This window comes from Anabrus simplex, chromosome 1 (genome assembly GCF_040414725.1).
Source record: "Anabrus simplex isolate iqAnaSimp1 chromosome 1, ASM4041472v1, whole genome shotgun sequence".
NCBI classification, from domain to species: domain Eukaryota; kingdom Metazoa; phylum Arthropoda; class Insecta; order Orthoptera; family Tettigoniidae; genus Anabrus; species Anabrus simplex.
Window position 1 is genome coordinate 1,629,822,932 of NC_090265.1, and position 16,887 is coordinate 1,629,839,818.

Consider the following 16,887-nt stretch of genomic DNA (forward strand, 5'->3'; position numbering starts at 1 on the left):
AAGGAGCAATTGAAGACTCTGCAGGTGTTCACAGATAATGAAGGAATTCTTCGCATGAAATCAAGAGTTGTTGATTCTGACGACACTCTGTAACTGAAAACAGGAGTGAATTTAAGACTCGCTGTGGTAGAGCCGTTCGACCACTCAAGAAACTAGACTTATAGTGGCTCACATCTGAGTGCAGTGTAATGGTATAATTTTCAGTTGTCGATGTGTTGCAAAACTGCTTTTGCAAGGTGGGAGAATGTGGAGAACGTAAGTTATACCTTCTGATAGTAACGGAAGAAAGACAGTCTTTTGTCAGTTGTTATGTAGTTTCCTTGCTTATAGTTTTGAAGATGGTGTTGAATTGTATGAATAAAATTGTGTTAAAGTAAATTATTTGTTATTGCATAGAACAACTACATTAATCAGATAGAAGCCTTTTTCACAGACAATTCTTTTTCTTTAATCAACAAGGATCCCACAGCCTGAATCCAACAAAATCTCAAGACTTTGCTCAAAAATTCATCCTTTTTACTAAACGAACAGGAATCACAAAAATTAGTAAACATGAACCCCAGTATACCAATTGCTATAGCACTACCAAAAGTGCACAAAACGGAAATTCCCATCAGACCAATCATCAACAGTAGAAATAGTCCAACATATAAGACTTCACAGTTCACACATAGTTCTCTCAAAAAATATCATAGATTTCATAATAGTTCTGCACTGAATAATTCCATTGATTTTTGTGAGAAGTTACAAAAATTTATAGTACTACCAAACTATGTCATGCGTTCCTTTGACGTCTCTAGTACGTACTCGAACATTCCATCAAGAGAAACAGTCAACACCATCAAAGAAAACTTAAATAAACATGGCCGCCTCAGCGTAATGGAAATCGATGAATTCATCAACATAGTAAGTTTTGTCCTCGACAACAAGAAAATATATTGTCATGAAGGTTTTATCAATGGGAGATCCAGTGTCAGGAGTTTCAGCAGACATTTACCTTGACCACTTAGAACACACAAAAATCATAACAAAAATACAAGGTTTAAGTCTATGGATGCACTATGTAGATAACATGTTTGAACAATAGTAGGAACATTTTGAAATACCTCAACTCGTTATATCAAAATATAAAATTCACAGGCAACAAGAAGAAACTCTATAAATTCTATAAATAATTCTATAAATTTTTTCTATAATATAATTCTATAAATTTTTTAGATATCACTAACACACGAAACGACGACAGCTTTGAATACCATATTTATAGGAAGCCAACGTTTTCACCAAACACAACCAAGAACAACTCATTACATCCCAAAATTCAAAAATAGGCAGCCTACTACAGTCTAATACATCAAGCATTTAAAATACCCCTCAAAGCCAAACACTTCAACGAAGAATTACAGTATATACAGAACATGGCCAAGTTCAACAGGTTTAACATCCAAATGGTCAGTCAAATAATAAGAAAAATTAGAAATAGACAAATTTCAAAATTAATTCCAAAAAACCCAAAAAAGTCCAAATTCGCCACTTTTACTCACAGCAGTCCCAAAATATGTCAAATTTCCAATCTGTTTAAAAAACACAACTTCAAAATTCCTTTTAAAACACAAAATACCTACCGAGGCATGTTCCTAAATCACAACAGCATCAACTCCAACAAAGACCAATACTCAGGATCCGGGATCTATAAACTCAGCTGTGCCCAATATTTTCATTCATACATTGAGCAAACAGGAAGAAGTTTTTCAACTAGATACTTAGAACACTTTAATGCAAACAAAATACCATTCATTCTCGGCAATGAGCATCCATATGAAAGAAACAGTACATGCCTGCACAACCAATGAACAAGATTTAACCATACTGAATAGAATGAAAAAAAGTAAATTGATGAACAAGTTCAAAAACACGTTTTTAAAGACAAGTTTTTCAACAGAAACCATAATTTAAATGCCATTACAGAGGCTAAAAATCCTCTTTATGACCATATCCCATGTTAATTTAAAATATTAAGAGTAAAAGGAAACATGTTCCAAAACATTAACTAATCTCCACACGTAAAAGTTCCGCCGACAGACAGACCCGCTTCTCCAACAACAGTCAATGCCCCTTCTGCCCATCCATCCCCAACCCACACCCCACCGTGCAACACATACAGATACAACAAGAGGCACCCAGAATTAATCACTGCCAGTTGGACAGAAAGTGTCACAGGAGCAAGCCAGCCGCATGAGAAGCGAGGGGGTGAGTAAGATTCCGCTTAACATGCCCATTTTATACTTTATTCACTTAAACTTCACAACTAAGACACTTTTCTCATTACAGACTCTCAATCCACCACTCTCAGCTCTTTAATGAGCAATAAGGTCCACAACAACTGAAAGAACAATCTTGAGAAGTCCCCTCTTCTGACCCACACAACAGCAGGCAGCTAATTTTAATCATCATAAGGCATCCAAGAAGAAAAACAGTCACACAACTGACCTCATCAACATCCCACTAAACCACAATTGAATTTTTATCTCAAAAACAAACATCACAAAAAGTGACAATTCAGTGAAGTTTCCATTGGGTGCACGCACGTTGGACATTATAGAGTGAACAACCCACGCCAGCCCAATGTCATTATAAGCAACAATGGAATGAACTAATATATAATAGAGTTTTAAAGTGTAAAAATCATATCAAGGATGTTTTTATAATATGCATACTAATCTGTAAGCATAACTTTTTTGACAGAGCAATTCACGTCAGCCAGATGCTTTTATGTATAGTATGTGTAACCATAATTTATTACACAGAGCAATTCGTGTCAACAGGATGTATCTATAAGACTTATAGCATGTATTGTCCAGCTCCATGGCTAAATGGTTAGCGTGCTGGCCTTTGGTCACAGGGGTCCCGGGTTCGACTTCCGGCAGGGTCGGGAATTTTAACCATACATACATACACACATTACATACATTATCATTATAGACTGTTATGCATTTCAGAGTTCAGTCTGCAAGCCTCTGTGAATTTACTAAATGTCGCCACAATCCTCGATTTGCAACTAGTGTTGTGGCCTCATTTAGTTCTATACCTCTTATCTTTAAAACGTTAGAAACCGAGTCTAACCATCATCGTCTTGGTCTCCATCTACTTCTCTTACCCTCCATAGCAGAGTCCATTATTCTCCTAGGTAACCTATCCTCCTCCATTCGCCTCACATGACCCCACCACCGAAGCCGGTTTATGCATACAGCTTCATCCATCGAGTTCATTCCTAAATTAGCCTTTATCTCCTCATTCCAAGTACCCTCCTGCCATTGTTCCCACCTGGTTGTACCAGCAATCATTCTTGCTACTTTCATGTCTGTTACTTCTAACTTATGAATAAGATATCCTGAGTCCACCCAGCTTTCGCTCCCGTAAAGCAAAGTTGGTCTGAAAACAGACCGATGTAAAGATAGTTTCGTCTGGGAGCTGACTTCCTTCTTCCAGAATACTGCTGATCGCAACTGCGAGCTCACTGCATTAGCTTTACTACACCTTGATTCAATCTCACTTACTATATTACCATCCTGGGAGAACACACAACCTAAATACTTGAAATTATCGACCTGTTCTAGCTTTGTATCACCAATCTGACATTCAATTTTGTTGAATTTCTTACCTACGGACATCTATTTAGTCTTCGAGAGGCTAATTTTCATACCATACTCATTGCACCTATTTTCAAGTTCCAAGATATAGACTGCAGGCTTTCGGCACAGTCTGCCATTAAGACCAAGTCGTCAGCATAGGCCAAACTGCTTACTACACTTCCACCTAACTGAATCCCTCCCTGCCATTTTATACCTTTCAGCAGGTGAGCCATGTAAACTACGAACAGCAAAGGTGAAAGATTACAGCCTTGTCTAACTCCTGTAAGTACCCTGAACCAAGAACTCATTCTACCATCAATTCTCACTAAAGCCCAATTGTCAACATAAATGCCTTTGATTGATTTTTATAATCTACCTTTAATTCCATAGTCCCCCAGTATAGCGAACATCTTTTCCCTTGGTACCCTGTCATATGCTTTCTCTAGATCTACGAAACATAAAAACAACTGCCTATTCCTCTCGTAGCATTTTTCAATTACCTGGCGCATACTGAAAATCTGATCTTGACAGCCTCTCTGTGGTCTGAAACCACACTGGTTTTCATCCAACTTCCTCTCAACGACTGATCGCACCCTCCCTTCTAAGATGCCAGTGAATACTTTGCCTGGTATACTAATCAATGAGATACCTCGATAGTTGTTGCAATCCTTCCTGTTCCCTTGCTTATAGATAGGTGCAAATTACTGCTTTTGTCCAAACTGAAGGTACCTTACCAACACTCCAAGCTAATTTTACTACTCTATGAAGCCATTTAATTACTGCCTTCCCACTATACTTCACCATTTCAGGTCTAATTTCATCTATTCCTGCTGCCTTATGACAATGGAGTTTATTTACCGTACCATCCTTTCCACTTCCTCAAGCATAATTTCACCAACATCTTTTTCCTCTTCCCCATGAGCTTGGCTGTTTGTAACACCACCAGGATGATTTCCTTTTACATCGAGAAGATGTTCAAAATATTCCTCCACCTCTCCAGTGATTCCCTGGGATCTATTATGAGTTCACCTGAAGTACTCAAAACACTGTTCATTTCCTTTTTCCCTCCCTTCCTATGATTCTTTATTACTGTCCAGAAAGGTTTCCTTGCTGCTTGACCTAGCCTTTCCAGGTTATTACCAAAATTTTCCCATGACTTCTTTTTTGATTCAACAACTATTTGTTTTGCTCTATTTCTTTCATCTACGTACAAATCGCTGTCTGCCTCGACCCTTATTTGGAGCCATTTCTGATAAGCCTCCTTTTTATGTTTACAGGCTGCTCTCACTTCATCATTCCACCAAGATGTTCGCCTTTTCCCATCTTTACACACAGCTGTTCCTAGGCATTCCCTTGCTGTTTCTGCTACAGCATCCCTGTATGCCACCCATTCACTTTCTATATCCTGAACCTGCTTACTGTCCACTGTTCGAAACTTCTCACTAATCATATCCATGTACTTCTGTCTTAGCTGAATTTCCTGAATTCAAAGTCTGTTAAGATATAGTCTATTATGGATGTGGTATACCTAGCCTCCCATGTGTAGTGGTGAATAGCCTTATGCTTGAAGAATGTATTCGTAACAGCTAAACCCATACTAGCACAGAAGTCCAGCAAACGCTTCCCATTCCCATTAGCTGTCTTAGCTTCTGGAGATTTTCTGCCCTTATTCGTTTGCAGACAGATTTCACTTTCTCTACCCTAGTCCTAGAGATACTTAGTTCACTACAGATCAGATAGTGGTCTGTATCATCGAAAAATCAGCGAAAAACTCGTACATTCCTAACAGATTTCCTGAATTCAAAGTCTGTTAAGATATAGTCTATTATGGATGTGGTACACCTAGCCTCCCATGTGTAGCGGTGAATAGCCTTATGCTTGAAGAATGTATTCGTAACAGCTGAAACCATACTAGCACAGAAGTCCAGCAAACGCTTCCCATTCCCATTAGCTTCCATATCTTCCCCACATTTACCAATCACCCTTTTGTATCCTTCAGTTCTATTCCCAACTCTCGCATTGAAATCGCCCATTAGCACTATTCTATCCTTGCTGTTGACCCTGACCACGATGTCACTCAATGCTTCATAAAACTTGTCAACATCATCCTCATCTGCACCCTCACATGGTGAATACACGGACACAATTCTTGTCCTAATTCCTCCAACTGACAAATCTACCCACATCATTCGCTCATTTACGTGCCTAACAGAAACTATGTTGCGTGCAATGTTATTCCTGATAAAGAGCCCTACCCCAGACTCTGCCCTTCCCTTTCTAACACCCGTCAAGTACACTTTATAATCTCCTATCTCTTTCTCGTTATCTCCCCTTACCCGAATATCACTTACTCCTAGCACATCCAGATGCATCCTCTTAGCTGACTCAGCCAGTTCTACCTTCTTTCTTCCATAAGCCCCATTAATATTGATAGCTCCCCATTGAATTCCATTTCATTCGCCAAGTTGTTTCCAAGGAGTCCCTCGCCTGTCAAATGGGAGTGGGTCTCACTTACTCCCATAGGTCCGAGGCTTGCTTAAAATGTTCTGAGCTCGGTAAATTCATGAAGCAGGATGCTGCCCTACTTGCACATAGTCCAAGTGAGGATCTATCCTCTAACGGGTTATAGACCACCAGTGAATTGTATAGTCCTAGCCGCCTGAGCACAAGGAGGGCCATGACTCAGAATATGTCCGAGATGCCCACTCCCATTCCATAGCAACTGGTATCCCGACTCTCAGGACCACTTACTAGGCCACTCAGCCGTTGCCCATGGTTCATGAACTAGGACGTGACTACAGTAACCCACAAACATGAACCCTGGCCTGGGGGCTGGGTGTATGTGTTGTCTTCATCATCGTTTCATCCTCATCACAACACGCAGGTCGCCTACGGGCGTCAGATCAAAAGACCTGCACCGGGCGTGCCAAACCCGTCCAGGGATATCGCGGCACTAAAAGCCATATGCCATTTCATTTCATAGCATGTATAAACTTTTAGACAGAGCAATTCATGTTAGCCCAACTATTTTAAGCATTTTATCCTAAACAAAGCCTAGGATCCTAGCAATTTTGATCACGGATATTAGGAATAACGACTGAAGAAACCTAAAAAGTAGGCGAAATATGTCCCGCTTAAGACATATTTGTAACATTATTTATGTAAATTAATAAAAGGCATAACAGTCTATAATGATAATGTATGTATGTAATAAAAATAAAATCATAATGTATTGAAAAGTGGACCCTCAGGAAACCTTCTTTCAGAAAGGTATATTTTGCTCAATATGGACCTATTGATGAGATTTATAACTTGTAATATGCAGTATGTTTCAAGCCGTCATTGGAGAGATGGCGTGAAATGACATTAGTAGACGAATAAGCTTGAGCGGAGCTTTTAAAAGTAGGCAAGACCATAATATGAAGTTAAGTCGGAATTCATGATGACGATTGGAGCAAATATTCATTTATGGTATGAGGAGTAAGGCATTGGAATAAATTATCAAGGAAAATGCTCGATAAATTTTTAAGTTCTTTGATAACGTTTAAGAAAAACAACTGATAGGGAATCTGCTACCTGCGCGACAGCTCTAAATGCAGATCACTGGATCACTGATGATGGATTGATTCATTGATTGATTAATAAACAACAATACTCTCGAACATGAGGCTATTTACATGCAAAGTAGATTTGACTACAGTACACTATGACTATGAGACAACATAAGGATGGTTGTCCATGGTTGGTCAATGGTTATTCATACACTATGCTCAGTTAATTCATTTAGAAAGAGTAATACATAGACCAATAAAAATGAAGGTAATTGTAAGCAATTGCATAAATGAGAACAATTAATCTGTGTAAGATATCATATTAACCATATCTCTCCCACCAATATTTGCACAAATAGATTGTACTAAAATAATACATTACCTCTATCAGAAGAAATCTTCAAAACTTTAGCTCCAATTGCTACTAGCACTCGATCCCAAAATTCAAGGAACTGTTTGGAATCATTTACTAAACCAACTTTTATTCCATTCAGTGGTTTCTTTTTCCTAGTTTTTAAGTCAAATTCAACAAATTTCTTATCCTCTACTGACCATCCTGTAGGTAACATACTTTCATCATATCTAACCCCAATTTTTCCCTGTAATGAAAACAAATGAAAAAATTAATTCATGCCATTTAGAGGCTCTTGGTAACACAGAACTGCAAAGAATACATTGCAAAACATAGGACTAGCTGGCACTGGAAGTCCTCCAGATAAATGAAAATGCGGAAAATCCAGAAAATCAAGTAGAATGTAGTACACACACCAAAAACAACATTAATACAATCTTTTTCACAAACAGTACAAACACCTAAACTCGGTTATGCTAATTCTCTTGTATGACAACACAAACGTAAATGAATCATTATACTATTACCACTAAAATAATGGGTAAGTTTAATTTGTGTATGATTTAGGTGCAGCACAATTGCACAGATGTTTCACTAACATCAATTCTGCCGATGTTGTTTCCATATGGTGTTCTAAGTTAACCATCACTTCATCCAGTTTCATTATTTGCAGATGCAGGTCATGATAATTTTCTCAACATACCACAGCACCGCCATTAACGGTCTGCAACCAGGGATTTATACTGTGTAATTCCAATGTAGTTTTATGAAACCCTAAATATTAATTCCATCCTGAAAACATTTGCCCTGCCGGTATGCTCAGACAACACAACCAGATATATTGGTATTCACCACCTCACCATGATAGTTACATGATATTAGAATCATTCCGTATTGACGGGTTTCACTTTACAAAGGAAAATTTAAAGCATTAGATGGAGCAATAATGATTGAATTATGTTTTGTATTGCATTAGGAGGATACGTTTAATTTTTCCGTATGTGATGACCGTTTCGGTTTATGCTCATTCAGGCCCGGTGTCCAATAGATTGTCTTGCGTGCTAAAGCATTCCAGGTGTAATTGCTCAGCAGGTGTCTGTGATGAGTTTTCTGGTGCTTGAGTGTAAATGACGTCCTTCAAATGCCCCTACAAGAAGATGGCTAACGGCATCCAGTGATCTGGTGGGCTAAGAAACAGGGCCTCCTTGTCCTATCCATTTCCCTGGCAGTTCCTCGTTTAGATTGTTTCGAACAGTAAAGTCAAATGTAGTGTAGTGGGGCTCCATCCTGTCGCAACCACATCGTCAAACGATCGTGCAAGGCGCACATTCTTCAGCAGCAGTAGTTCTTGACACAGAAAGTGCAGGTAGCTTGGGCCCGTCCAATGGTCTTCAAAGAAATAAGGTCCAATCAAGCGATCCCCCAAGATTCCACACCACACATTCACTCCCCATCGTATTTGATGGACTCCTGTCGCACCCAGTGAGGATTGTCCAGACTCCAATAGTGCATGTTATTCCCATTATTGTAGATTTAAAGTTAAAAACTTCATGATTGTTCCGTATTGAATAGAGAAATAAGAAGATGTACAATATTATAGGGAAGGATCCACCTTTCAATACTCCGTAGTAAGTTGAACTAAAAAGTAGTTACAACTACTACTTTTTAGTTCAACTTACTACGGAGTAGTTACAACTACTACTTTTTAGTTCAACTTACTACGGAGTATTGAAAGGTGGATCCTTCCCTATAATATTGTACATCTTCTCATTATTGTAGAAAGAAGCGTGATTCGTCTGAGAGTAAGATGAGCAATATGAATGCTGCATCATTGTCCAGCCTGCTTCATAGCCACCAACAGAACTCCATTTGAGCTTTGAAATCCTGCCCATGGAGCTTCTGGTGTAACTCCAGATGATATGGGTGAAATTTATGTTTGTGCAGTATTCGCCAGAAGGATGGCTGGCTGGTGTTCACCTGTTGTGCAATCGACCTTGTACTGCTGTGTGGATTATTACTGTCACGACCGTGTGTCATGATGCGCCCCTTGCATATCTCAGCGCCGAGCGAACGGACTCGAGCGAGTCTCGAATGCGCGACCTCCGAGAATGAAGAGATTGGGAGTATTGGTCTAGAACTGAAGTGAATGGGGTGGCAAGAAGTTATATGGCTTTGAATACTTAAGTTCAAGTTCCTGTTCGCAGTTTAGAACCAATGCACTAAACAAGCACTGTGTCAAACAGGTCTTACATGGCACACACATGATGCTCAACTGAACAACGTTAGGAGCAGGTGGTCAAAACCTGTTGCTAAGCAGAGGCAGCATTGTGTGTCGCCAGTGTTGCCGGATCAACCGTTCTGACTTCATTCACCGAACTTTATTGTCACAGGTTGTATGATACAATATGGCTCCAAGATAATGAGAGATGCCATTTTCATCTTTGTAATACTGGTTAATTTCTGACACTGTTGGTTGTTAAGGTAATTTATAGGCTGTTTTATTTTTGTATGGCTAGCCAAGACTTGAGTGACTACTTGTTCTGTCTCTAAATGCTGCTCCTGAAGATGGTTGATAAATTGCCAAACATGATATGTGACCACAAGCCTCTGAAACTGAGAGTGAAATTCTTCAACCACATTGTTGTTGTGTTGCCTTTCATTTAGTACTAAATAATAAGACATTCCATGTCTCAGGAGGGAATCTCGGAGGAAATTCTCACCTTTGTCCTTATGTTGGACGATCAGTAACATATGTCACTTCAACATAAGATGCAAGTTGTAAGACCTTCAAGAAATCTATCATTTAACACAATCGCAGCTGATGATGACACGTGCCACAATCTGCACCAAATAATAAAGTTCATATTTCTGTCAATACCTATGTAAATAAGCAGACCGCTTATCTGTGCATTAGATTACAGGTAAATGTAAGTTATTATCTCTATAGCTGCTACCATTCGGCATACATTTCTGATGTCAAAAGAGAATAGCAAGGTTACAGAGCCCTCTCGTAGGCTCCCAAAAGCTATCACACTGCACATAGGAACACATTTTCTGGTAAATGTGTGGCTAAGGAGAATGGGCATACACTACAGAAGCGGTGCAGATAGTGTTAAGAAGGGCAGTGTAGGGCAGCATGTTTAACTGCAACGGTGTCCAGGACAGCCAGGCTTGTGTCTTGAGCAATACTTTGTGGAATTCCACAAAAGACAGAATGTAATCGACTCCAAACAGAGCCATATCTATAATTATAATTGTGTTTGTTAAAGTGCACTATTAGAGGCCACTATACTGACTAGATACGTTCTATAGAGATTGTTCACACAGCAATAACACAGATTTTACTATACAACATTTTTGTGCAAAATGTTCAAAAATGTATTTACCTGCTGTAGCAAAGTTATACTGAATATCTACAACTGAACAAAATATTCTTTCCCTCATTCCATTTCATTACCTGTCATGATGTATATGCTGCTCAAGAGAAGTATCTATATGTCCACAATTCAACACTTACATAATTTAATAATCTCTTTAGATTATTTCACATAATTGTTGGTACATGTTTCAGCTCCTTTGAGCCATCAACAGCCATTAAAACTTCATTACTGACTAAGATATAATATGGAATGAAGAATTCATACATCATCTATATTGTACATGTTAAACGCGTTAAAACTATTTTGTTCTAACTTAAAAAATTAATATCTTAAACAATTAAAATATATGAATAAGCCGAGACTAAATACAATTAAAAGCAGGTTGTACAGGCTGATGTTGCCAAATAAATTACTATTACATTTTTTGTTAAAATCCGTTGACTTCACCAACAGTTGAAATTTACAGTGCTGTGCTATATATATAAAGTTTATATGTGCTCTGTCTTTCGGTGGATGATGTGACGTAAAATAATGAACTTGAAAGTTGAATGATTATGTTTGTGCGGTAGTTTGGTACGGTATGTAAGAGAATGTTGTGGATCGGTCAAGTGGAACGTTTTATTAAATGTTGACTAGGTATGTTCTATAGCGATTGTTCACACAGCAATAATAAGGATTTTACTACACAGTATTTTTGCGAGAAATGTCGAAAAACGTATTTATCTGCTGCAGCGAAGTTACTGAATATCCAAAATTGAACAAAACATTCTCTGCCTCATTTCACTTTATTACCTGTCATATGCATTCAAACTGGCGAACGCTGTGTCAAATGGCACCAGAGGTAAAAAGCGAATTGCTAATGCTGCTGATGCACCGTGTGCCTCATGACTCCCAGGCATAGAAACATCATTGAAACATTCAAATAATCTAAAATGCATAAGAACACAGAAATAAACTCTGTTAAGCAAAAAAAGTATAATAGTGCCACAGTAATGGTTAATGGTTACTGATATCTGAGCAGCCACAAACATATTAATAAATCCCAAACTATGTGCAAATCATTTAGTGGAATGAACAGCAGTCCCATAATTTCCTGTATTCGGTTTCTTATTTCAGGGTGGTCAGTGCCCAAATAATAAGCCCTCAAACCTTTATTGACTACATTTCTCCATACAGCTTGACTGAAGTGGAAGAGGAACACTGCCTATTGCCTGAGAGGATGCCACTCAAAAATCGTTCATATTGGTGAGCTCAAAATTGTACCTTGCATAAGTAGGATTACAAGTGACATTTAGATGTACCACATAATTTTCAATCTCATTATATGTCATCCTATAAGTTTGTTCATTCTTCCAAGCTGTCAGACAAACCAACAAAGGAAATGCAAACCCATGAACATTTCCATGAACAGTAAAAAGCTGAATTGATATGAAACTATTTTGAACGTTCCATTACCGAATATTGTCACTTGCAACCAAAAGTTCTATGTTTCTATCGGTCAAAAATATCAGCACTTGTGAATTGCCATTTAAACCTGAATCAAACCACAGAAAATTTTCTCCTGTCAATGCCCTGTTATATGGTTCAACAATCACACTTTCCCTTATTGATTGTGGAAGTGGAGGGTGATATTGATTCTGCTGGTAAGAAACCAGTCTGATTACTGTATAACTTTGTGGAAGACTTACTAAAATGTTTTCATTACCAACTCTTGGTGAATAACTTTACATTCTCTTTTCAGTTTTCAACACACTAACTTCAAGTAACAAGCTTTTGTTTTGAATTGGCAATGTATTTTAGCCAGCATCTTTCTACAGTAGAACTTTGATTATCCATTCTAATGCCTGGGAAGGGGGGAACGGTTAATTAAAAAAAATCAGATAATCCATATTACTAATATTAATGCACTTTAAAGTACACAAAATACATACCATATAACCTTAAATTGCAGGGCATGAAACCCTCTTTAAAACCAAAATGTAGTCAATGCAACAACAATACATACTAAATATTCACATAAATTACCCGCAAAACATGAATTAGGGAGCAGTGATAAGGGTACAGGGATTTGGAACTCAAGAAGGGATGATGTATAATTGTTAGTGTTGAACTGTAGATGTATTGAAAAGAAAGGAATAGAATTAAGTAATTTAATAGATATATTCTTACCAGATATTCTAATAGGAATTGAATCATGACTGAGAAATGTTGTAATCGATGCAGAAATTTTCTCATGGAACTGGAGTGTGTATCGTAGAGATAGGATGGGAATGGTAAGAGGGGGTATTTATTCTGGTGAAAGAAGAATTTGTAAGCTACGAAAAAGTTAAAGATGAAAAGCTCACCTCTAAAGATAATAGGCAAGTTGATGTCTTTGGAGTGTACAGACCGGGAAAGGGTAGCACTGACGCTGATTCGGAATTATTTGATAAGATAAATCAGCTATGTGGGAAACGATATGGAAAGGAGCGTGATTATAGCGGGTGACCTTATTTTACCAAATGTCAATTGGGAGCGTAATGCTAACGACAGGAAGCATGGCCAACAAATGGGGTAAATAAGTTAATCTGGAAAGCTGATACCTTTCTATAATAATAATAATAATAATAATAATAATAATAATAATAATAATAATAATAATAATAATAATAATAATAATAATAATAATAAATTTTTGAGTCCACCTTTTCAATACATTATGTTTTTTTATTGATTTAGGTAGTAGGAACAGCAGCTGAAGATGCCTAAAATATAGGCAAAACATGTCCTGCATATGACACAACAATAACGTAAAAATATTGATGTAAATCAATAAAAAATAACGTATTGAAAAGGTAGACTCAAAAAATAAACAAACATTCTTTTAAAAGGTATACATTGCTCAATACAGACCCAACGATGAGATTTATTACTTGTAAAGGATAGCTGAATCAGAAAGTGATGGAACCACCTAGAGGAAAGAATATTCTGGTCATGGTGCTAGTAAAACCAGATGAGCACTATAGAGAAACCGAAGTAACAGATGGTATTAGTGATCATGAATCTGTTTTTGTTGTAGTTAAAAATAAATGTGATAGAAAGGAAGGTCGTAAAAGTAGGAATATTAGACAGTACCGTATGACTAATAAAACAGGCATGAGGGAGGTTTAAAAAAGTAGCTATGATTGGTGGAAAACTGTAAATAAAATGTAAACAGACTGTGGGATGGATTTAATGCAATTGTTAAGGAATGTGAAAACAGGTATGTACCTTTCAAGGTGGTAAGGAATGGTAAAGACACACTATATTATAACAGAGAAGTAAAGAGACTAAAAAGGAGGTTCAGGTTGGAAAGAAATAAGTTACAAATGGCTGTGGAAGTAAGGAGAAATTGAATCTTGCAAAAAAAAAGCAAAAAAGTCAGCTAAGGATAACATGATGGCAAGCATAATTGGCTGTCGTACAAATTTTAGTGAAAAATGGAAGGGTACGTATAGGTACTTTAAGGCAGAAACAGGTTCCAAGGACATTCCAGGAATAGTTAATGAACAAGTTGAGTGTGTATGCGAGGATCTTCAGAAGTATGTAAAGATTGTTACACCGAGCGAGTTGGTCGTGCAGTTAGGAGTGCGTGGCTGTGGCTTGCATCCAAGAGGTAGTGGGTTTGAATCCCACCGTCAGCAGCCCTGAAGATGGTTCTCCGTGGTTACACATTTTCACACCAGGCAAATGCTGGGGCTGTACCTTAATTAAGGCCAAGGCCGCTTCCATCCAACTCCTAGGACTTTCCTACCCCATCGTCGCCATAAGACCTATCTGTGTCAGTGCGACGTAAAACCACTAGCAAAAAAAAAAAAAAGATTGTTGGTTACGAAGATAATGTCCATATAGAGGAGGTGACTAATAGTGAAGGCATATTAAAATTTACCTATAATAACAACAGCATTTTCAATAAGATACAAAAGTTGAAAACTACAAAAGCAGCTGGAATTGATAAGACTTCTGGGGATATGCTAAAGACAATGGTTTGGGATACAGTGCCATACCTGTAGTACTTATTTGATTGTTGTTTGCATGTGTAATTGTACAAAATTCCAACCTCACATTAAGTCAATTTTTGTATTTAAGGCAATATTTACGCCAAGTTAGAGGTTGTGTATTTATTTTGTATTGTCAGTATCATTTATTTCATTGTAGGAATACTGTAGGTATTTATTAATGTATCATGAACATTATTTAGTCATTGTAAGAACTGTGTGTTAAACTGGTGGCATTGTGTGGCACAAAAAGTTGGGAATCTTGGTTAAGCAAGAAAACTAAATCTAGAGAAAGTTGTGTAAGAAGTTGGTTTGCTAACATGACGTGTGTCTCTCAACAGTTTTCAAGGCGTCAGTACCCCAATGTTGAGCGTCAAAACTTTGAAAACGGTGTGCCACATGTGACAGAAATGGAAGATGGTGATTATCTAGGACAGAGATAACCATGTGACTTGAAGAGTTTAATTTATGGGTGGTTTGCCGGAGGGTTGGTCTTATTGGTCTTAAGTCGTGGAAATGTTGTGATTGGCTGTTTGTCCTATTTGAAGTGTGAGATGTTTAGTTCTACTGAATGCTGCTTGTGCCTGTGTCTTTGAGATTTGTCTCGTCGATGGATGTGCGGTTGGGACATCCAAAGGCTTAGATATCATTATATGTTATACAGAAGTCTGCTATGAAGTGCTAAGCCATTATATTTAGCTGAATATAATGTGAGTATGGTTTCAATGTAAAACAGAACATGAACTTGTCAGGAAAGTTATCGACGAGTTTGGCGAGATAGTGTGGTATTTAACCTCAACTCCGAGAAGGTGTAGTAGGTTATGCGGCAGAGGTTCATGATCCTGTTATTCAGACTAGTAGGATTATATATGGTATATAAATTCTAGCTAAGAAGAAAATATTGTGTAAATATGTACAGGGGAATTCAGTGTGTGTCACGGAACCGAGAAAGTCCTAATGTTGTATTTAATTCATATCAAGGTCGTTGTACTAGCTAATTTAATTCAGTAATTATATTGTGTAAATTCAGTCCTGATCATGAGTCATAAGAGAAAACAGTATATTTCTTCATAAGAGAAAACAGTATATTTCTTACATTGTAATAAGTGTTTTCATGCATTATGGAGGTGGTATGTTATGGGTATAATGATTTGTTTCATTTTAAGTATATATTTCTTGCACTGTCGTTTTGTTGTCATATGTTGTGAAGGTATTGGTATGCTACAACAACATTGAGGTGGTTAATTTTGCAAGTATATTTATTTATAGTGGTTCATGTTGTGGGTTACTGTAGTCGTGTCCAAGTTCGTGAACCATGGACAACGGCTGAGTGGCCTAGTAAGTGGTCCTGAGAGTCGGGATACCAGTTGCATCTCGGATATATATTCTTAAGTCGTGGCCTTCCTTGTGTTCAGGCAGCTAGGACTATCAATCCACCTGTGGTCCCTAACCCGTTAGAGGAGAGATCCTCGTTTGGACTATGTGTAAGTAGGGTAGCATCCTGCTTCATGAATTTACTGAGCTCAGAATATTTTAAGCAAGCCTCGGACCTATGGGAGTAACGGAGTCCCACTCCCATTTGACAGGCGAGGCATTTCTTGGAAACAACTTTGCAAACGAAATGGATTTGATGGGAGAGCTATCAATATTAATGGGGCTTATGGAAGAAAGAAAGTAGAACTGGCTGAGTCAGCAAATAGGATGCATCTGGATGTGCTAGGAGTAAGTGATATTTGGGTAAGGGGAGATAATGAGGAAGAGATGGGAGATTATAAAGTGTACTTGACGGATGTTTAAAAAGGGAGGGGTGGGGTATGGGGTAGGACTGTTTATAAGGAATACTATTGCACGCAACATAGTTTCTGTTAGGCACGTATATGAGTGAATGATGTGGGTAGATTTGGCAGTTGGAGGAATTAGGACGAGAATTGTCTCAGTGTATTCACCATGTGAGGG

The 16,887-nt window shown here is 37.9% G+C and overlaps 1 protein-coding gene across 1 annotated transcript in view; it reads right to left on the minus strand.

Annotated features, from left to right (window-relative positions):
* The window catches only part of LOC136858612 (TP53-binding protein 1), a 770,373-nt gene that overhangs the window by 47,710 nt on the left and 705,776 nt on the right, over positions 1 to 16,887 (minus strand). Inside the window, exon 18 of the mRNA XM_067138308.2 lies at positions 7,566 to 7,782. Coding sequence (XP_066994409.2) covers positions 7,566 to 7,782 — 217 coding nt within the window. The remainder of the gene's footprint in view (positions 1 to 7,565; positions 7,783 to 16,887) is intronic.